Genomic DNA, 23393 nt, shown 5'->3' on the forward strand with positions numbered 1-23393 from the left:
GGGTAGGAATGAGTTACAGATGCTGCCAAACATAAACTCCTGACATGAACCTGCTTGTCGCCTCCCCTGGACCTCTTGGTGTGTTGGTCTTGCTGCAGATCCACTACATGGTGCTCAGATATTCCTTTCTCTATAGCTGAGTAATAGCCAAGCAAAGACTTAGACAGGATTCACCAAATTTTGCTGACTCTGAATCTCACATTTCTTCATCCACTTGAAGAGCCGTTGGGTATTCCAGGACCTTCTCAGGGGCCTGCTGATGGAGTAGGGAGCCTCAGACCTCAGATGCAGGATATAGACTGTGATAGACTCTATTGCTGTTTGAAGATTGAGTTTTTTACCTCTTCTGAAGGGAGGATTATACATCCCTACCTCACTGACATTTGTGCCTCTCCTTGTGGAAGAGTGGAACATCCCCATCCCTGTTACAGTGCACTTGGCCATGAGACTCAGTTGGCAACAAAATGTGAGCAGAAGTGCAGCAGGAGTCACTTCCCTGCAGAATTTATGGATGTCACCTCCAAACAATAGCTTTGAGCCATTAAGGTATTTCTGCTGTGTTCTCTTATTCTTCTGATGTCCCAGATCTTGACCTTGACTAAGTTCTTGGATTCGGGGTCTGTTCATATACTGGAAGAGTTTTCTTAGCCCTTCCCTAGGCATATCCATAGGCTCCAGGCTGGCAGTTCAGAGAGCGCTCTCAACCAAACTCATGAGTTAACCAACACAAGTCATGGGGTTCCACTCTGGTCAAGGTATGATCCTGGTGCCTAGATGGCTGTGAAGGTGATGGGAAGAACCACCTAAGCATGTGCTCTGAATGTTTGCTTTTGGACAGCTGACTGTGTGCCATTGTATATGTTAAGAATTTATTCTTCCAGCAGGTCTTCAAGCAGGAGAATATTTATGTGGGGTCCCCACATATATAATGTGTCCCAGCACTGGCACAGATTGACATCTCAGGAAACACTCAACAGTAGACAGGATCGTGTGGGGTAGGGCTGAGTTCACCACCAGTGCTGAGGGGCCTCAGAGGGCAGGGCAAGGCTGAAGGGAATGTGCCTGGCTGGCTAGAATTAAAGGGTGTGTGCTGGGGAAGTGCGGGGGAGCCAGAATTGGGTGGAGCACAATTTGGGGATTATTGACCTTATTCCAGAGACCCAGAGCCCTCCGGGGCTATTGAGACAGGAGCTGTTGCAACATTTTAGGAAGAAGCTGTCCTGGATTGGAGAGCATCCTCATCAGTGCCTTCACGTGGGAGCAAATCATTTTTCTTTTCTGGACCTAGGCTTCCTCTTTGGCAGAATTAGGGGATGGAGCTGTTGGCTTTTGAGGCCCCTAAGATTGCATAAGCCACAGCTGAGCTGGGTGTGTGACCCAGCAAGAAAAGTACTGAGCTGGAGTTGGGATATTTGATCCTGGCTTTGGGCCTACTTCTGTATAACTGCCTAGGCCTCTGTTTCCCCTTCAATGAAGTGAGGGGGCTGAAAACTACCATTTTTTCCCACAGGTATTTTGAAGATCAGTACTAGTTTAGTAGGTGTTAAAAATGCTTCATGACCAAATAATTATGGGAGGTTTAATAGATGTCTCTACTGCAGGGCTTCTTGATGCCTTAAATATAATACTTGAAGGGGCCAAGATGGCGGCTTAGTAAGGTACGCGCGTCTTAGTTCCTCCTCCAGAGCAACTACTAGGTGAACAGAAACAGTGCAGAACAGCTCCCAGGGCCATGGCAGGGAATGGACACACAGCGTACCCCAGTCTGGACTGGCTAGACTGACTGCGAGACTCTGCTGCGGTGAGATCCCCGAGCGGCGCGCAATTCCCAGAGCAGCGGTAGCTGGCGGCCGGAGCACCTCCCTCCCTCCTTCCCGGGCTGGCTGAGAGTCTCGGAGAGGCAAGTTTCCCAAGCCACGGCGGCCGGCACCCCTCTTTTGCAGGCGGCTTCCTGGACCGGCTACGAGTCTTGGATCAGAGGGCTACCCAAGCCGCGGTGGCCAGCAACCGGTGCCCCTCCCCCGCGGACGGCTTCCTGGTCCGGTGGCGAATTCCCCAGGCCGTGGCAGCCGGCGACCGACGCCCCTCCCCCGCGGGCGGCTTCCTGGTCCGGTAGCGAGTTCCCCAGGCCGCGGCGGCCGGCGACCGACACCCCTCCAGGGAGAGGAGGGAATTTCCGACAGTGGCAGGGACTGGGTCCAACCAAACACCAATAGGGGCATTTATAAAGGAGCCACAGGGTCCCCTCAAGCCGCGGCAGCTGACGCCCCCACCACGCGCGGCCCCCCGGACCAACTGAGAGAATTGGATCGGTAATCCCCAGGCCACGGAGAACGGTGACCGGGGGATCCCTTCCAAACACGTGAGACAAACGTGTGCCACGAGCGCCACCTACTGGGCAGGATAAGAAAAACAGAACCCAGAGATTTCACAGAAAAATCTTACAACCTTGTTGGGTCCGACATCCAGGGAAATCTGACTAAATGCCCAGACGCCAGCAGAAGATAACAGTCCATGCTCAGAAGATTGAGAATATGGCCCAGTCAAAGGAACAAACCAATAGTTCAAATGAGATACAGGAGCTGAGACAACTAATGCTGAATATACGAACAGAAATGGAAAACCTCTTCAAAAATGAAATCGATAAATTGAGGGAGGACATGAAGAAGACATGGGCTGAACAAAAAGAAGAAATAGAAAAACTGAAAAAACAAATCACAGAACTTATGGAAGTGAAGGATAAAGTAGAAAAGATGGAAAAAACAATGGATACCTACAATGATAGATTTAAAGAGACAGAAGATAGAATTAGTGATTTGGAGGATGGAACATCTGAATTCCAAAAAGAAACAGAAACTATAGGGAAAAGAATGGAAAAATTTGAACAGGGTATCAGGGAACTCAAGGACAATATGAAGCGCACAAATATACGTGTTGTGGGTGTCCCAAAGGAGAAGAGAAGGGAAAAGGAGGAGAAAAACTAATGGAAGAAATTATCACTGAAAATTTCCCAACTCTTATGAAAGACCTAAAATTACAGATCCAAGAAGTACAGCACACCCCAAAGAGATTAGACCCAAATAGGCGTTCTCCAAGACACTTACTAGTTAGAATGTCAGAGGTCAAAGAGAAAGAGAGGATCTTGAAAGCAGCAAGAGAAAAACAATCCATCACATACAAGGGAAACCCAATAAGGCTATGTGTAGATTTCTCAGCAGAAACCATGGAGGCTAGAAGACAGTGGGATGATATATTTAAATTACTAAAAGAGAAAAACTGCCAACCAAGACTCCTATATCCAGCAAAATTGTCCTTCAAAAATGAGGGAGAAATTAAAACATTCTCAGACAAAAAGTCACTGAGAGAATTTGTGACCAAGAGACCAGCTCTGCAAGAAATATAATGCTTAAGTATTTTGTGACTTTCTCAGAGGAAGAGATGTGTGTGGCATTCTCCTTTCCTGGCACTGATGTTCCTCATAACGTACTTTGGGAACCATGGTATGGCTGCTCTGCCCTGGTAGATCCTTTTGCTGGTTATCTGCACAGCTAAGATAGTGGTTTGTGAGAGAAAGAGGAGATGTGTCCCAGATCTGCCCCTCTTTGAAGTTGACTCTATCCCATCACCTCCCTCTTTGCCCACACTATTTCCTGCCCCAAGTGTTGTTCTTGTATCCCAGAGATGGGCCAAAGGAGGTTTCTCCATTCATGGATTAATGTCACAGATCCCATGGTTAAAGCTGTGCTCATGTGGGTGGTGGTTTGTGTCTGTGCCCACCTCCTGCCCCCACCCACCAGGAGGGCAGCAGGGAATTCACTGCAGCCCTGTTGTCTTCTCTGTGTCCCACCTGCTTTGTCCTGGCTTCTGTGGTCCACTCCCCATGGAGTCTGCCAGGCCTCATCACAGCCTCCATGATTTAAAGATTCCCCATCCATTCTGAGGTCGACTACATGACTTCAAAACTATGGACCTGGGTGGGCCACAGTGGCTCAGCAGGCAGGAATGCTTGCCTGCGATGCCAGAGGACCCAGGTTTGATTCCCGGTACCTGCCCATGTGAAAAAAGAAAAAACTATGGACCTCAGGTGTGGGACTTTGAGTGCTGAAAGCTAAATGTTTGTGTTCTTGTTTGTGCCACTTTAGAGACAACACATCAAACTCGCTAACCCCTGAGGACACCGAAGACATCCCTTTGGGTCAGGATGCTGAAATCTGTTTGCTAAAGTCCGGAGAACTAATGTAAGTGACAGGTTACTGAGTGGGATTTCCCACGGTGTTATGTTTGGGGGAGTGGGGATCACCCAGGAGAGATGGTCTTTCCGGTGCCAGAGCTAGAGAGGACCCCCAAGGCTCTAACTTAGCACCAATATGGCTTTCAGTTTGTCCTTTTGTTTTTCTTAGGTATAATTTACATACAGTAGAACTCACCATTTATAGTATACAGTGTTTGAGTTTTGACAAAGAATACAATCACGTAAGCACCACCACAGTTAAGATATAGAACTGTTTCATCACCCTGAAAAATTCCCTGTGCCCATATATAATCCATCCCCCTTCCATGTTCTTCTTTTTTTGAAAATCACTCTAATTGTTCTATTTTCTTATTGTAAGAACACTATAATTCATTGTAGAAAATCAGGAAAATAAAGATAAGCAAACCACTTTAGTGCTTAGTGTTCCAGTCTTTATACATATATACAGTTTTTCAACATAAACAGGTATTCTGTATCTTATTTTATAATCTTTTAAACCTTAATAGAGCATGAGTATTTTCTCATATTATTATTTTTCTTCAGTGCTGTGTCCAATGGCTACCTGATATCATTGAGTACATTCATTTGTTCATTCACAGATATTTATTCAGCATGTGGATATATCATGTTTGAAGATGATAGGACTCTTGATCTGACTCAAATCTTCTGTTTTAGCAGGAAGTCACACTGTTTTGGCTTAGAATATCTGGCCTGTCCTACTTTTATGGACAGTGCTTCCAATGACAATTTAGTTGTCAGAGCCCATGCAATTCTATTGTGGTCTGCTCTCTTCATCTATTATCGCTGGAGCTCCTGCTCAATCCAGATGGTGTCACACACAGAATGCATTTTTCTGAGCCTGGTGTTGCTAGGTGGGGGATAGGAGAGCCCCGGATGTTGTGTTTTCTTCCAGTGAGGTACCTAGCCAGTTTTGCCTTCCTTTTCAGACCTTCAGTTATCCTATGATTGCTAAATTGTGCCCAGGTTTTAAAAAATGTACTCAGTGGGAAGGAACAGGGAGTTGTTTGAAAAATGTTCATGAAAGTTAAAAATATGTATCTTTTTTAAAGGGATGAGAAAAATCATGAAATTAAGAAATAATTAAAATGCACAGACCCGAGGCATATCCTTAAAGAGAGTAATATAAAATGAGTAGAGATAATAGATCAGCTTGAGATGTAAGTAAAAATGCATGGAGAATGACAGTACTTTGAAATTTATTTTTCTGCCTTTTCCAAAAGAGTGATAGTTTCTGGTAAAACCACATTGCAAGAGAAGCTAAATGTGTGTTAAAGTTTGAGATTATCACCGAACATGGGGAATTAGTTGTACCCCATGACCCAGGTAAATTAAAATTTCTGGAGTTATTTTGTAGAATTTGCATATGTGATGTGAGTCCTGTAGACAACAGACTTCTTTTTTGTAAGATTATATTTAAGCATAGATGGCAAAACCTTGATTTATTTTTTTTATCAGCTTCTTCCTTTGAGAAACTGAGTAATGTCCTCATTAAACAGATGATGTCTGTGAAAGGTAGGGACCAAAGTACAATCCAAATAACTCAGTGCAGGGGGAAAATTCCTGAGCAGAAAATTATAAAATGACCTCCTGGTAATAGGACATACTGCATACATGGTAACATCCTAAGATTTCTGCTCTCTGGGAAAGACTTTTGTCCAAAATGGATCCGCCTCCCCCCACCTAATCTCAAATTTTTGAAAACTGTAAGTATTGGACAAAGCCTTTTTATACCATAATTAGAAATAAAGCTTATGTTAACATGTGGAAAAGTTTTGCTTTGAATTAAATTCTCACCAAGGTGAATTATATTTCAGAACTGTTTCTTAGAGCTGTTTTTTAAAGCAAAAACATTCATTTTTCTCATTAGCATAGCTTTGGGAAGTGTTTCCGTCCATCTCCATGACTTTGGAGACAGATAGAAATCTCAGCTCCACCACTTATTTGCTGCACAGACTTGGTTAGTTGGTTAGAGGTTAGTTACCCAACCTCTCCGAACTTTAGTTTTTATACCGTGTTAGACAGGACCGTAATATCTTTTCTCCACGAAAGACAGGTTTTATGTGGTAGAAAAGTAATGGCTTTGGATCAGACTTGAGTATACCCGGAACACATTTCTTATTCTTTTTGAATCTTCATCATTTCTAAAATAGTGCTTTCCTCACATAGCTGTTGTGATAATGTGTAAAGTCATCCAGCTGAGGACCTAGCACAAAGTGAATCCCACTTTCCCATTTCACAGTCAAGGGAAATAAGGCCTAGAGAGGGTGAGTGGTCCTCCTAAGGCCATAGCACCTGTAAATGGCCACTGTGCACCACAGGACCTGTCCCCATGATCCTGAACTACCTCTGGAGTTGCATGGTGCAGAGGGATACACTGCTCAGCCTGGGAGGGGCTTTGAGACAGGCAGCATCACAGGAGACTTCTCTGTTCACATAAAGTTCATTTTTTTTTTTTTCTTTTACATGGGCAGGCACCAGGAATCGAACCCGGGTCCTCGGGCTTGGCAGGCAAGCATTCTTACCTGCTGAGCCCCCGTGGCCCGCCCATAAAGTTCATTTTTTAATGTGATCCTCACATCAGTCAAGGAGCAGGCATGATTATCCCTAGTTTGCAGATGAGGAAACTGGGGCTTCCTTCTTTTCCTATCTGCCCCAGATAAAAAGTGCGGCAGGTTACAGAGCCCACGTCCCTCTGGCTCTATACCCCACGTTCTTCACATCGTATTCTATGGCTAGTCCTGCAGAGGGCCCCCAAAGCAGAGAAACTCAGGGTCAGTAAACCCTATAAACTTTTGAAAAAGGCTCTCATCTACCTGGTAAGAGTTGAAATCAGAGACCCAGCCCCCAACAAGCTTCTCTTCCCTAAATTGTGATACCACTCCTATCGCCCAAATGTCAACTTGGCCTGGTGATGTTGCCTAGTTGTTTGGTCAGGCAAGCACTGGCCTGTTACTACAAGGATATTCCATGGCTGGTTTCTTAAATCATCAGTTGATTGCATCTGTGACTGATTACATCTACTATCAGCTAAGAGTGTGTCTTCCACAATGAAAGAATTCGATCAGTTGGATTTAATCCAGTCAGTTGAAGACTTTTTAAGAGAGAAGAGAGAATTTTCACTACTTCTTCAGCCAGCCAGCCTCTCCTGTAGAATTCATTGAAGAACTTCATTGGAGTTGCCAGCTGCATGGCCTGCCCTAAGATTTTGGACTCTTGCATCATCACAGTTACATATGACACTTTTATAAATCTCATTTTAACAGATATCTCCTGTTGGTTCTGTTTCTCTAGAGAACCCTGACTAATACACACTTCTCTATGTTATAAAAAGTCTGTTTAAGAGAAGGTCAGGTGCCCATTTAAAATCTTACAGTGGGCCCCAGATTTCCACAAAGAAGAGAAACTACTGAAAAGTTAGAATGTTTCTAATCATGAATATGCTTTTCTGCTGGTGCTAATTAGATAAAAAGAGGAGGCAGGAAATTGGAAAGAAAAAGGGGAGATGTTCTAGTTTGCTAGCTGCTGGAATGCAATATACCAGAAATGAAATGGCTTTTAAAAAGGGGAATTAATAAGTTGCTAGTTTACGGTTCTAAGGCCAAGAAAATATCCCAATTAAAACAAGTCTATAGAAATGTCCAATCTAAGGCATCCAGGGAAAGATACCTTGGTTCAAGAAGGCCAGTGAAGTTCAAGGTTTCTCTCTCAAGTGAGAAGGCACATGGTGAACATGGTCAGGGCTCCTCTCTCATCTGGAAGGGCACATGGTAGACATGGCGTCATCTGCTCGCTTCTCCTGGCTTCCTGTTTCATTAAGTTCCCTGGGAGACATTTCCCTTCTTCATCTCCAAAGGTCGCTGGCTGGTGGATTCTGCTTCTCATGGCTATGTCGTTCTGCTCTGCGCTCTCTGAATCTCTCTTTCTCCAAAATGTTTCCTCTTTTCTAGAACTTCAGAAACTAATCAAGACCCACCCAGATGGGTGGAGACATGCCTCTATCTAATCCAGTTTACCAACCACTCTTGATTAAATCACATCTCCAGGGAGATGATCTAATTACAGTTTCAAACATACAGTGTTGAATAGGGATTAGAAGAAATGGCTGCCTTTACAAAATGGGATTAGGATTAAAACATGGCTTTTCTAGGGTACATACATCATTTCAAACCAGCACAGGAGAGAAAGTGGATGGCTGGATAGCAGGGTGCTTTAGGAGAGTTGCAGAAAGCTGAGGCATCAGCACTCACTTCTTGTCCATAAAGGGCATGTCATAGAGGTGAGTAGGGGCTGGGGAGCAAGGCAGGCTATCTCTCAGTTCCAAGAGCTTGCAAGAATCAGTGTCAGTTCCCCCAAGACAAGGATCATCATCTATGTTTTTTACTGCTGTGTCTCTAAAACTATGCCAGGCATATAGTAAGTTCTCAGTAAATATTTGTTGGAGTAAGTTGGATGTCAAGATTTTTCCCATAATTAAGCAGATTGGTCAAGGTTAACCAGGGCTTGTCCTCCCAAGAGCTTCAGGGTTCTCTGCTGCTTCTAAGCCACCAACATCCTGGCTAGCAGACAAAACTACTTTGCCCATCCAGTCAGGTTCCTCTCTGCATTTTTATTTTAGGGTAAAATTACCTCTCACAGTGGAAGAGCTCGTCAACTTCGGGGAAGGCAATAGGGAGCTGTTTGTGAGGTCCAGTACCTACAGCCTCATCCCCATCACTGTGGCCGAGGCAGGCCTCACCATCAGCTGGGTCTTTTCTTCTGACCCCAAGAGCATTTCCTTCAGCGTGGTTTTTCAGGAGGCAGAGGACACACCGCTGGATCAGTGTAAGGTAAGGTCAGGCTTCCTGCCACGGGGCCCTTTACTCCCGCACCAGAATGCTTGGGCAGATCTTTCCTAGAGCAGAAACCAAAGGCTTCCTGCTGTCTTCAGGGTAGCCTTACCTGACTTGAAGGTCAGTTCTGAGCACTTGTTGTGAACCAAAGCTTATTCAGAGAAGAGAGACTAGGTGGGAAAGCCTCTTGGTCCATGTCATGGACAGCAGGTGAAGCACACACCTAGGCTTATCCAGTGAAAGGAATACAGATGTATGGCTCAGTTTAAGAATCATTTTCTCACACAGCTGTCCAAGGAATGGGGAACCTTGGGAAATGGTGGCATTTCTTCCTCTGGTGTAGTCAGACAGCATTAGCTTTGGATGTTTAACATGTCATCTACAAGGATATCAATAGAAAATCCAGTGTCACTTGGATGGTTGAGCCTGATGTCTTGGTGCCATGTGCCAGTTCATAAACTCCTAAGATTTTCTAGTCATGAAATATTGATGTGGCCTTTATCGTAGTTCTCAAACTTGGCTGTATATTAGAAACACCTGGGAACTTAAAAAAAAAAAAATCCCACTGCCAAGGCCAAACCCCAGACTACAAAATCAGAGCATCTGGTGGTGGAATCCAGGCATCCCTAGGTGATTCCAACAAAAAGCCAAGGTTGAGAACCATTGGTCTAGATGAAGGGTTTGAGGTCAGAGTAGAAAGGATGGGGTAGAGTATAGAACACATGGCAAGAAAGTTGACAGGACTCCCCAGGTGGTTGATTCATTACGAAGTTAAGAAGATGGGAACCCCATGCCTAGGTCTGAATTCCATGCTTGAGTCTCTGTGGGGAGAGAGTGATACCATGGATGGAGAGCTGGTTTGGATGGAAACATGAGTTCTATGCAAATCATTCTGAGTAGAAAGATTGGTGAGGACAGTCAGCGATGATGGACTGAAGCTTAATGTGAATTCTAGACTGACATTATGGTTGCAGAAATCTCATTTTGCAGAAGTGACAAGATCAAGACAGGGGGAAAAAATTTGAAGTTCTGTGAAACAAGACTTCCGCAAAGTCTTTGCAATATTAGTCCCTTTGTGCATTTGGTCACCTGGGTACCCTCAAGGGGTTCATGACCAAGAAATGGGGAAGGCACAGAGCTGAAAGAGAGCCAGGCTAGGAGGCACAGTGGGGCCACAGAACAGTTCACTCCAGGCTGTGGACTTCCAGTTTCCAATTTTGGCTTTTGCATAGGGAAATTTGGTTTGCTTTCCTGCCGTCCCTGCCCCACAGGTATCTACTCACTGTAGAGATTGCTTTATCATTTCTGTCCTCTTCAAATTCATTTGTAAGATTTAACTCTAGCCCCCTTGACTTGACTTTGTTTATTAGAGTCTCGTGTCCTTTCTTATTTAAAACTGCCCTGCCTTTTACCTTCTGGGGGCTTGCAGCTAGCACCACTTACCTAGGTCTGGAGCCCTTCCTTCCTGAGTAGTTCTGAACTGGCACCCAGGAGGTCCTGTTGCCTCTGGTCTGAGGCTCTTCGGTTAGCATTGACGCCTCTCTGAGTGGATTCAGTTTCATCCAGTGCTGTCTGGGCACCCACTATTTGCAGAACAAGAAGTGGGTACTTTCTCACTTTTTCTGTGAGGCGGTCCTACTCTCAGTTTACAGATGAGGATACTGAGACGCAGAGTAACTTACCTGGGGTCACATAGTAAAGTAGCAATTTAACCAGTTTGCTTGTTAGCTCTGCCCCGACAAATAGCTGCACTGCCAAGAACTTATCACGAGCACCCTTGCTGTTCATCCTCATGTTCGAAAGGTCCACCAGGCATGTGGCACCCAGATTAGATACCCAGTGGATGTTTGAGGGAGGGAGGTGACTAAATCAGGACTTCAGGCCTTTGCCATTCCACCTGCCCACACATGGCTGGGCCTTAGGCCTCTCCCCTTGCCAGTCACTCACTCAATGCCAGAATCCTCATGGCCCTGGAGACCTGTATGGTTCCTACGAAGGATCAGAAGCATGGGAGCCTTCTTCATTTCTGGCTTCTGTGTGACCTTCTAGGGCTATGACTACCGTAGTCCCTACCCACAGCGGACGCCAGGGGGCAGAAGGAGCCCATCTACAGAGTGAGTGAGAAGGGTGTTCACAGGCTTTCTGTCTTCAAGCCCACTGTCACCAGCCAGCTGTGGGAAGTGATCCCCCAAAGAGGCCTTAGCCCAGAAAGCCTGTTTCCAGGCATGCGTCCTCAGCATCTGTCCTGCAGGCTCCCTTTGCTCTACCCTTATCAGTGTGGGCCTTTTAGGAAACAATAGGAGCAATGCAAATTACTTCACCTAAGTTTCATGGATACAGAGGTAGAGATACAAAGAACTGTATTCTGTACTTGTAGTCTGTTGATAACCGTTTTTTGAGCTCCTGCTATATACTGGGCACTATAGGGCCCGATGGGGATAGAGAGAGAAAGAGAGAACATGGGGTCTTTCCCTGAGGGAAAGTGTAATGGGAGAGAGAGCCTAATAAATACGGTCAACTGTGATTCCAAGTAATGAGTATGACGATGGAGGTAGGTGGTTACAGTGGGTGCACCAAGGAAGGGTGCCAAACTCAGCCTGGAGAACAGTGATCAGAAAAGATCCCTGGACCAAATAATGAAGAACCTATTAGAATAAATCATGAAAAGCAGCTTAGAGAGGGGGAGAGGGACACAGGTCAGAGGAGAACAGCACAGCAGAAAGCCAGCCCCAGCTCTGGTGCTGTCAAACACTTCCCGCCCTGTGCCACCATCTCTCCAGAGTGACTTCCTCCGTTGAGCGTGTGGCCTTAATACTGAGGTCAGACACTGTGAATCTAGAAATGGCCCTTGAAAGAAACGGTAAACCAAGGACTTGAGGCCATGTGTCACTGGCCTGAAGGCCGTGAACAAATCAGAGAGCAGGACCCAAGCCCAGTCTTCTCGCTGTCAGAGAACCCGTCTTTGGCCAGAGAGGCTTGACAGCCTGCCTGGGGCCACAGAGAGGGTCAGAGGAGGAAGCAGGATTGGGAGCAAGGACCCATCACAATCGACTTTTTTTTTTTCTGTTTTGATTTTCAAAAACAGCTTTATCAAAATATAATTCATATACCAAATACAATTCATCCATTTAAAGTGTACAATTCAGCAGGTTTTAGTATATTCACTAATATTCACAACCATCACCACTATCTAATTATAGATCATTTTTTCATCAACCCCAAAAGAAACCCTGATCCATTAGCAGTCACTCCCCACCCATCCCCTAAATCCTAGCCCTAGGCAACCACTAATCTTTCTGTCTCTATGGATTTACCTATTCTGGGCATTTCATATGAATGGAATCATCCAATATATGGCCTTTGTAACTGACATTTTTCACTTAGCATGAAACTGTTGCCATTCACCAGGGCCACAATAAGGAATCAATAAAAACAACTAAGACTGCTTTGTAGACACATCATGTAAATCAAGGCATGCCTTTCTCAGCACTGAGACTGGGGATATTTCCCCAGAGTCTACAGAGCAGAGGCCCGTATCTCCCAGATTTATGCCAAAGACATCCCCAAAATCTTCCCATCACCTCAGTGAAGGTAAGCTTTGACACCAGAACCTTTGTTAATCTCAGTCAGACCTTTTTTTTTTGCTTTTTATTTTGAAATACTTTCAAACTTATAGAACACTTACAAAAATAATACAGACTTCATATAGAGAACTCCAACATACCCTTCTCCACTGATATCCAAATCTACCAATTTTAACATTTTGCAACATATGCCATATCATTCTATCTATCCATCAGTCTATCAATCCAGCTGCCATTTTTCTATCAATCCATTTTCTGAACATTTGTGTGTGAATTGTGTATATCCTATTCCTTACACTTAATCCTGCCATGTACATTTCCTAGAACAAGGATGTTCACTTATATAACACCTTGAATGCAGCTGTCAAGTTGAGGAAATTTAACGTTGATAATAAAGCTAACAGTCTAGATTCCAATTTTTTCATATTTCCCAAAAATTTCCTTTTGGGCCTTTTCTTCCATTATTAGATCTTGTTCAGAATCATGTATAATATAGATATATATTATATATTCACATATCATGTAATCATCCAAAGTGTACAATCAGTAGTTCACAATATCATCATATAGCTGTGCTTTTATCACCTCAATCAATTTTTTTTTTCTATTTTGTGAAAAATAACATATGTAGAAAAAAGCAATAAATTTCAAAGCGCAACACAACAAGTAGTTGTAGAACAGATTTCAGAGTTTGGTATGGGTCACAATTCCACAATTTTAGGTATTTACTTCCAGCTGCTCTAAGATACTGGAAACTAAAAGAAATATCAATATAATAATTCAGCAGTCATACTCATTTGTTAAACCTTACCTTTTCTGTGTAGCTCTACCATCACCCTTGATCTTTCTCCCACCCTTTAGGGTATTTAGGCTATGGCCATTCGAACTTTTTCATGTTGAAAGGGGCTGTCAATAATATAGGTTAGGGAGATGGAACTAGCTGATGTTCTGGAGAGGCTGGGCCCTTTAGGTTTCAGGATTTATCTGGTCCAGGTCCCATCTGGAGGTTGTAGGTTTCTGGAAAGTTACCCTAGTGCTTGGAACATTTGTAAAATCTTATATAACACTCTAGGTGTTCTTTAGGAATGGTTTTGGTTGGAGTTTGGTAAGCTATGATAGGTAGCAGTGTAGACGCTCCAGAGTAGCGTCTCAACTCTGTTTGAACTCTCTCAGCTACTGATACCCTATTTGTTACACTCCTTTTCCCCCTTTTGGTCAGGATGGCATTGCTGATCCCATGGTGCCAGGGCCAGGCTCATCCCTGGAAGTCATCTCCCATACCACCAGGGAGACTTTCACCCCTGGATGTCATGTCCCATGTAGAGCGGAGGGCAATGATTTCACCTGCAGAATTGGGCTGAGAGAGAGAGAGGCCACTTCTGAGCAACAAAAGAGGTTCTCGGAGGTGACTCCTTAGCATACCTATAGGTAGCCTAAGCTTCTGCTGTATACATAAGCCTCACACGAGCAAGCCTGAAGATCAAGGGCTTGGCCTGTTGCTTTGGGTGTCCCTAATGTTTGACACAGTATCAAGGGTTTCCCCAGTGGTAAAGTTTAGTAGTTCCATATTTTTTCTCCCATCCCTCAAGGGATTTTCTCAATAATTTTTTATTATCTGTTTAATATATGTATTGCCTGTAATTGTTACTGTCTTTTTAGTTGCTCGTTCTTCTTTTTAAATTGTGGAGATATATATCCAATATAAACTTTCCTGTCTCAACCTCTCCCAAGCAAACCATTTGATGGGATTACTCATATTTATATGATTACAATACCCTCACCACCTTCAATTACTAAAACTTTCCCATCTCCCAAACAGAAACCCTATACCCATTATACATTAATTCCTTATTACCCAGACCCCTTTTCCCAGCCATGGCAAGCTGTACCCTAATTTCTGTCTCTGTGAGTTTGCATCTCTCTGATGTCTTCCTTGTAGTTACTATGGAGCTTAAATGCAGCATTTTAAATCTGTAACAATTTTGTTTGCTTAGATACCAACATAACTGCAGTGGTATGCACAAGCTGTGTTCCTATACCCCTCCAGCTCCCCACCTGAGTGAGTCCAAAACCACTCATTTATTACATTTTGTGCATTTGCTTTATTACATTTTATGCATTTGTTTTATAGGAAGTAAAAAATACAATAATGCTGGCATTTATGTTTCTCCATTTCAGTATCCTTACCAGAGATCTTTATTTCTTCATATGGCCTCTAGCTGTTGTCCCTCTAAGTTTCCCTCTCCCTGCACCACAGCTTGAAACTTTCTCAAGGTAGTAAGCTAGGGCAGTTGTTGGGCTCACCTTGTTCCCAGTCTCTGAGGGACCACTACCCTTCGTTGCCTGATGTCATGTGTCTTGAAAACTGTTATTTCATATGTTTTGGCTGTTTTTTGTTTTTTTTCTGGGGGCAGTACATCTGGAACCTGCTACTTTACCTTAACCATTCTCCCTTGTCCTTGAATATGCTTTCTCCACTTCCTAGAACGCTAGACTGCCCTCTACCTGGCTAGATTGTCTATGCTTATGGTCTCCTATTCCAGAAAGTCAGTCTTTCCTGACATTCTGCCTCCCCCACCAACCCAGGAGCTGGGATTGGCACCCGTCCATGTGCTCCCCCTATGGCACTCTCATCCCATCATAATTGAATATTTTCTTATCTGTCATTTCCACAAAAATGGAAGATCTTTGAGAGGAGAGCTCTTTACTTTGGGAACTTTGTGGCAAGCATGTAAAGTTTTAAGAAGTATGCGTCCCTGTTCAAATTTCAGTTGAACAGGTAATCACGTCATTATTTTTAATTCAATAATTTTACATAGGTTAAGAATGTTTAATAGGGAAAAAATAAAAACTGGATTTAACTAAAGTTGAATTTCTGAAGAACGAATAACATTTAATTGTGGAACAAATAAAATGGTCATTTGTGGAGCAGTTTATGACATTATGAGCTCAAATGTTTGCCATGGTCTTGTAGAGTTTCTAGTCTGTATATGTCATTAATGTGCATTCAGTCCTAAATAGAAAGCTTAGGGATATTTTTTGAGACAGGTCTCTCTTGGTGCATGTCCCTTCTAAAAATAAAAATATGCTTAATACACATTGCTTTCAGCTCTGTCTCATTTCCAATCATCAGTTTTAAAATGAGGCCTGCATCTTATTTAGTTAGCAAGGTGAAGCCCCTGCCCTTGTGGAAAAGAGGGTGCCATCTGTAGACCCTGCCAGGCACACACTGTTTGCTCAGATATGACCTCTGACAGCAAGGCCCTTGGAACATGTCCTGAGAAAATAAGGTCTCCTGGGACTAATTTCTTATTCTCAGAGAAAGCAGAGAATAAGCAGGGGGCTGAGGCTCTGACACAGAAAGATGAAAGGGCCCTAGAGGACGTGGACAGCTGGGGCACAGCCAAGGAAGCTGACCTGCAGCGGAGCCAGGGGTGTTCAGCATGGAAGACAGTGGGCTCAGTAGCATTGCAAAGTGCTTGAAAGAGTGTCATATGGAAGGAGGACTTAGCCCCAAAGGCAGCAGTAAGGCCAGCAGGAAACAGCTGGACCAGTAGATTTTACCTAGAGTAAGTCCCAGCTTCCTGAAGCCAAAAAAGGCATGCCCTTCCAGGTGGTGGAATGTTCTGGCACTAGCTGTGGTCAGGGGAAGTGAGGTGACCACTCTGTAGAGGTGGTGACTGGTTCATGATTCTGGATGAAACTCACTTCCATGGCCTCACCCCTGCCACAAGTCATCAACAAGCGTAGGGCATGTGGAAGGCATCCCACCACTTCAGGGGTCTGGGCCCAGTCACAGCCCTGCTCAGCTGTGGCCTCAGACAGGGTACTCAGCCTCCCTGGGCCTGAGTCTCCACCCTGCAAATAAAGAGTCTGCCCTACAGATCTTCTTCGAGGGCCTACTCAGCCTCTGTGACACTTTTCCCTGTCTGCTTTTCCAAACAGGTCCTTATTCCCATGACCCGCTGCAGTTCCCACAAGGAGAACATCCAGGGCCAGCTCAAGGTCCGCACGCCGGGCATCTACATGCTCATCTTCGACAACACCTTTTCAAGGTAGGGGCCGCCTTATTTGCCAGCTTCCAGACAATTCCACCACACTTCTCAGGAACAGAGGTGGACAGAAAAAAAACACACGATTATTTAATTATTAAATTACTACTAATAGTTCTTTGATTTGGGACCCCTGTACTTTGGTGTCCCAGTGTCTGTTATAGAGTTTATAACACCCACATTCATACCTGCAGTCTTCCCACCCTTACAGGTGTGTCTTGTACTCTGCTTAGCATCCTCAGCAGGGAGGGCCTTTCTCCTCATGATATTGCTGAGGTCACTGGGGCCCAGCGAGGCAGACGTGTGAATTCACACACCTGATATCTGATGGAGCTGGATTTGAACCCAGGTGGCCCAGCTCCAAAGTCTGGACTCTCAATCCCTATGCTATCCTGCCTCTCTGATGTCCAGATTCCCACTGTCCAGCCCAGAGAAGGGGCTCAGTGAATACTGCAGAAGGACTGACTGAATGGATGAGAAAGAGAAATGAAAAAATGAAGGCTAAAACCTGAAATGCACAGGTCTAAGACTACAAGGCAGGATCCTGGCCTTGTCATGGGAGCAGCAAGTGCTGTCTCTGGGAAGCACCAAACAAAGGATCAGCTCTAGGTTTGAGAGTGGAGGGTTAAGGATGGGGATGGTGTAGGAATGTTGGAAGATAAGACTGGAGGGGCAACTGGGGAAAGAAGTGAGAGAGAAGACCAGCATTGATTGAGTAAATACCATGAGCCAGGGGCTCCTTCATGGAGGTGTAAGATGAGGGTAATTAAGGTTGCTGGGCACCTGTCCCTGTTTAAGTTTTCTGGCTTCAGCATAAGCCCTTAATTTCTCTTTAAGGAATCATGCACCCAGCCATAGCCTTCCTGAGCAGGACCCCAGGCCATTGCTATATTCCTCACACGGACACCCTTCCCAGCCCACTTGGCTTTCAGCAGAGAAAAGCTATGCCATCCCCCACCACCTCCAGAACTCCCAGGGCTTGTGGCCACAGGCATCCACCAAATGAGACATTGGAGGATGAGCTTTCCACCTTGCTACCTCCCTGTCTATGCATGTCAGCAAAAATGAATACATACCTTTATCAGCAGGACTTCTTGGGCATAGGTCCAGCATGTCCAGAGAGCTGCCCTAGAGCACCAGAAGAGTGGGCAGGAGCCCCAGCCCCTCCTGAGTGGTGGGATGGGCAGTGGTTAGGAGAGCAAGTTGGAGTCAACCAACCATACGCTCTGTTTTTCCCACTCTGGACCTTGGTTGAGCCTCAGTTTCCTCTTGGCAGTGGATTTCTCCTCTGTGCAATCTTCATTGAACTGAGGGAGAGTTCAAGGTGAGGGGTGTGGGGTGCAAGCAGAGTGCCAAGCCCCAAGCAGGCTCTTAGTGCTGGAGGCAGTTACGGTGCCACCCAAAACTCTGGACTTGGCCCTTTAAAGTCACCTCATGGCCTACTCAAGGTTTCCAAACCGTGGATAGCAAAACGGATTTGATGCCCATAAGAATGAAATCTCTACTCACCTCCACCTGATACCTTCTCCCATTACCTGCTCCATCTACTCCCCCTCTGCAGTCCAGATTTCAGAGCAGCAAGGCCAGGGGCTGGGGCTGCTTCACAGTCTGGGACCGAAAGGGAGTTTCTACACTCAACCTCCAGGCAAGTCCACGGTAATGTCCGGAGAATGCCCTGACCCTTTGTAGGGAAAGAACTCTGCTAGATAGGAAATGGGACCAAAGGGGCTGGGAAGAATCCATGCACTCTGTAAGGTGCCCATGGCAGCCTGCACCCTCACAAATCAGGCTCATTGCTATGACCTTAGGGGCTCCAGTGGCAGCCACTGCTCTGCAAGTTTTCAGCTCTCAGAGTAACACTTTCCTTTTCCATTTCTGTTTTCTTCAGGTTTGTCTCCAAAAAAGTATTTTATCACTTGACAGTTGACTGGCCTATAATCTACGATGGAAGCGATTTCCCTTAGCCTCAACCCCCTGGATGTCAACAGAATTGCTTTACCCACAGGAAACACTACTCTCCCTCACCTGTCACATAAAGCACTTAAAAAAAAAAAACAGTTGCTGGGAAGCTACTCAACTATGCAACTCTAAAAGAGAAACCCTTGGGTCTACACCCTCAGAAGCTGCATTGTAGGGGGCCACTATTTATTCTGTACTTTGCACAGGTCACTCTTAGCTCCCAGAACTTTTAAGGACTCAAATGATGTTCCTATTGATTTGGTACCCAACTATCTTCAAACCCAAAAGGACACTCTGCAAAAACGTTGAGCACTCAGGAGACCAGGTCTCCTGGCAGCACAGTTGGGCGCAGCCTCCTATAGAGCGCTTCATAGCCACAGGTGACCCCAACTTCTGCCCATGGAGAAAGATGCCCTATCCTGCCCTACCTGGGGCCAGACATCCTAGGTGACTATGAGCCAGAATGCCCTGGCCAGACCTTATGCATCCTCAGTCTGTGAGGCCCACAGGGACTACCAAGGCAAGGAAGTCACAGGGCAGTTGTCAAGAATCAGGGCACTGAGGAGTCCTCCCAAGATCTCAACCAGCCTCCTCCTATCACACCCTATCGTTTACTGCCCCAGGAAGTTGGGGGCTTCTCTGAAACTCAGCAGTTTTGGAGGAACCTCTAAACTACTTTCTTCCTGGCCCTTCTGTCTGGGTGATTCTGTCCTCAAGCAAAACCCTTCTCTCAGCAAGGCCTCTCAAAGCATAAAACCTCACCCTACCAATCAGAACTAGAGATAATCCAGGAACTGGAACCCACCATACTGAGGGCTGAGCAGTGGCTAGGTATGCTACAGCTAGTCTAAATACTGGCTAATGTGTACCCCATGACCGGAAAGCAGGATTGTACGTTGGTCTATGGAGCTCGCTTTTTAGCTGCTGGCCCATCTTTGTTTACGTAAGAGCTTATGTCTTGCCTGCATTACTAATAATCATAATCAGAATAAGAACCACCTCCAAAAATGGGGTCTTTGTAACAAAAGTCTTTGGTAACTCAAGTATAAGCAAGCATAATTCAGGAATCTGCTCTTTGCCTTTGTCTTGGGCTCTAACACCCACAAAGACCAAGCCCACTCCCCACCTGCCAGGCTGTCTAACACCCGTTTGTTCCCTTCCTGCTGCTCAGCCTGTGGATGACCCCTAGGAGACATCTTGCCTTTAGAGCAAGGACTCTATTTTCTATTCCTGGGCAGGAATTAAATAATCTTCCTGTTTTCTAGTCCTTTTCTTCCCCTGCCACAGAGAGCCCACATACTTCCAGGTTATCGGAGCATCCGGGTGTCATTTCTTTAGCTTAAGCCATGGGGCCCAAGTCACATCGCCTTTCAAAGCTTCATAGCCTCATGTAATTGGTTTTGAGAGCTGGAGAATGGATTGGGTCCCCCAGGCCAAGTCCAGCATGGATCAACAAGCCCACCAGGCACTAGCAGCCACAGAATCAACACCAGCAAAGAGAACTCGTGTAGGAGCAAGGAGAAATAACTCGAGAGAAGTTATTTGTTTAAACAAGAGAGTTTTTGTTTAAACAAGAGAGTTGATCATGGGGAATAATGAACAGAATCTTTCAAAGAGTAAACTCTAGTTCAGAGAAAAAACTCGACCTCTTGTGTTCTTTTTCCTTTGAGCAGCCTACTTGGGCAGAAAGCCATCAGATTCTGTATCCTCTTCTGCTGGCTACGGCCCTGAAAGAAAATGACAGGCTACCTGAGGCTCTTCTAGCCTCATGACACATTACCCAAGAATTATTCAAGAGAAAATTATCCAGCCTTTGAATCCATTTTCTCTCTTGCAAGGCATAATCAGAAGTCAGCTGGATTACTACAAGTAAGAAGCTGAAAATTACAAGAGAAACCAAAGCAGTCTGGAGTCTTCTTTTGCATGTTTAGCTTTCTCAGGCTACCATGGAGACTCTGACTAAGCCGAGGCCTCTTCGGCCAGCATCCTCACCATCATTGCAACCAGAACCAGCATTTATTGTATAGCTGATGTGAAAGGCCTCTGAACATTTTCTTCCATCCAGATCCATTCTGAACTTTGCTCTGTCGCTCAACACAGCAGGGCCTAATTCCACTTTAGAGACACTTGGCTGTTCTTATGGCTCCAACCCAGAGCCACTCACTCCTCCAGGACGGAGGGACTGATTGGGTGTGCACCACTCAAATGTTGTTATATCATGTCAGCAAGGTCTTTGCTGTGCTCTGAGGACTGCCCAATCCCTCAGTGATCATTTCCTAACTCTGGTTTCATAGCATATTTTGTGTGTGTGTGCTGGACTAACTCTTCTGCTTCATTAGTTTACTCCTCAAGCTCACTTGCTGTGCACTATGGAGCAGGAGAAGGTTTGGCCTATTAAGCATGACTTTTATAAATAGCTTTATTCTTATTTTAAACAGGTTTCCAACTTTACTGAGGCTTTGGGATTGGGGTACCTTTTTTCTTTTTTTAATGAAAATGATGAACTACTATTGAAAATGGTTGCCCCAGCTAGACTGAATCGCCTAGAAATCAACAAGAAGAACATATCCTTGGGCTCCCAAGTCACTATTTAAAAAAAAGAGTTAGCCCCTTGATGGCCCAACTTTCTGAATAGCAGCTGCTTTTGATTACTGATACCAGCTGCCTTGTTCATCACTGCCCCTGAAGTCACTAATCAACTTCCCCCAAGAAACATACCAACCTCAGTCTGGTATGCTCATCTATAAACAGTTTGAGGCAAGCTGTTTGCCTCCATGGTTAAGTGGGCTCTTTAGAACACTTCTGATATGAGTACACTGGACTCAGAGTAGGCTAGGATCTGGAATTGAAACACCCTATAGGGCATGGAAAACAGAGATGAAAAGCCATATAATATAACTCAAAAATAAAGGGATGTTTTTTTCTAGAATTTTTCAATTATTACCTAAGGTGATGAAGACATACCAGATCCAAATAAAAGGGATTTCCCCACTGAGGGTTGGTGTTTTATGATGCTGGTTAGATGTCCACTGATACATAATTACAGAGGGTTCATTTTTAATAGTCCAACTTGGAAATTCTATATGTGAGAATTCTTTATGCCAAGAAACCATCCCTGGCTCAGGGGTATTGAGCATTAAAGCAGAGAGAAGCCATTTATGACGCCTAGAGCTAAGAATCTCCAAGTACACAGACTGCCGAGATAACCGTCCATGTTTACAGAACACTTATCTGAAAAGCACTTTTTAGTGGAATCTTGGATGAGTTTTTCTTATTTTATTGTGATTCTTCCAAGGAACCAGAAAAGACTGAATTAAATCCCTTTTCCTTCTTAGGCACTTTTTAAAATTAATGAAGTATATATTTAAATTTAGGAGGCAACTCTGTAAAAAGGCATCCTGAGAACATTATGATACATGTTATCCAGAGATGCTTCTGTCTCTCTGGTGGCTGCAGAGCAATACGCAACCCTCTGTTAGGTGGTTTAAAAATTGAAACTGCACTTCAATTGCCTAATCCTCAATTCACACAGCCTTGTGGAATAGTGGGTCTGGGAATCCATTTCACTCTTACCTGCCAAAGAATTATCCAGAAGCCCATCAGATGCCAACATCCACCTGCACAATGAGGGTGGGAAAGTTCTGTACCCCCAAACGTATTACCTTTATAGTGTCTGCTATGCCATTTGGAAACGATTTGTTTTTTAACTTTAGCATTTAAATAAAGTGAACACTATGATGTTTAGAGTAGTGTCGTCTTTCATCCTGTTGGGACATGATGAGAATAATGAGGTTACCCAGGTCTGAGTCAGAGTTGAGTTACTCTGCCTCAAAGTAGAGCAGCCTTACAATGGGTTTATACAAGGTCTAGAGTCAGCAAATATTCTGAGGAAATGCCCCGTGGCCTGGCATCTGGGTACCTCCTGGTCTATTTTGAGGGAGGTGTTCAGACCTGCCTAAGCCAAACAGCCTTCCAACTGATGCCCCCTCTGCCCTCCGAGCTTCTAACCTCAGCTCAGTTGTCCCCAACTCTTCCTTGGTACAGAGCAATTTGAACAAAAAGCAAACTGAAGATTTACCAGAATAACGGGGTGGGAGAACAAGGATCATGGATGGCCTAAAACCACTATTAGCCACTATGTGGTACAAAGTTGGACAAAACTGCTAGGAAGAGGGAAGCTGGCAGAGGAAGAAATCAATGAAACCACTAAACATCCACTGGTCTTACCAGGTCAGCAAAGAGCCTCTACAAAGGTTTGGTGGAGTGTGTCCCAATCACCCTTGGACTGGTTGGATTGAGCTCAGTCCACCTACACTCAGCTCACTTGTACACAAACTGGGTGACCAGGGTTCCTACCCTCGAGTGACCCATGCCTTACTGAATACTTCCCAGGCCCCCTCTTGCCTCTGCTTAGCTTCCTCCAAGCCTCCTCTGCTCCTGATTCTCACATGGACCCTTCTTTATCAGTTACTCAGGAGTCAGTCACACTTTCTGTAACTGTGTCTGGTCCTCCTTCAAGGGTAAGGACTGTGTCTCATTCATCTTCATGCCTGTTCTCCTTCCCTGCAGCATTGAGCATCATACCAAACACAAAAATACTTTTAAAATGCTGAGTCAGTTGAGAACTCTGGTCAGTTCCAATGCCCCAGGTCAGCTGTAAGACCATAAAAAAATCACATTGACCAACTCAGGCTGG

General features: G+C 44.8%; 1 protein-coding gene across 3 annotated transcripts in view; it reads left to right on the forward strand.

The window, feature by feature from the left end:
• The window catches only part of FYCO1 (FYVE and coiled-coil domain autophagy adaptor 1), a 90984-nt gene extending 68543 nt beyond the window's left edge, over positions 1-22441 (forward strand). For all 3 annotated transcript variants that reach the window (XM_077129560.1, XM_077129558.1, XM_077129559.1), the window contains 4 exons: positions 4143-4238; positions 8889-9099; positions 16632-16741; positions 18627-22441. In XM_077129560.1, coding sequence (XP_076985675.1) covers positions 4143-4238; positions 8889-9099; positions 16632-16741; positions 18627-18702 — 493 coding nt within the window. In that variant the 3' untranslated portion in view covers positions 18703-22441. The remainder of the gene's footprint in view (positions 1-4142; positions 4239-8888; positions 9100-16631; positions 16742-18626) is intronic.
• Positions 22442-23393: the final 952 nt, after the last annotated feature.

The sequence above is a fragment of the Tamandua tetradactyla genome, chromosome 15 (genome assembly GCF_023851605.1).
Source record: "Tamandua tetradactyla isolate mTamTet1 chromosome 15, mTamTet1.pri, whole genome shotgun sequence".
NCBI classification, from domain to species: domain Eukaryota; kingdom Metazoa; phylum Chordata; class Mammalia; order Pilosa; family Myrmecophagidae; genus Tamandua; species Tamandua tetradactyla.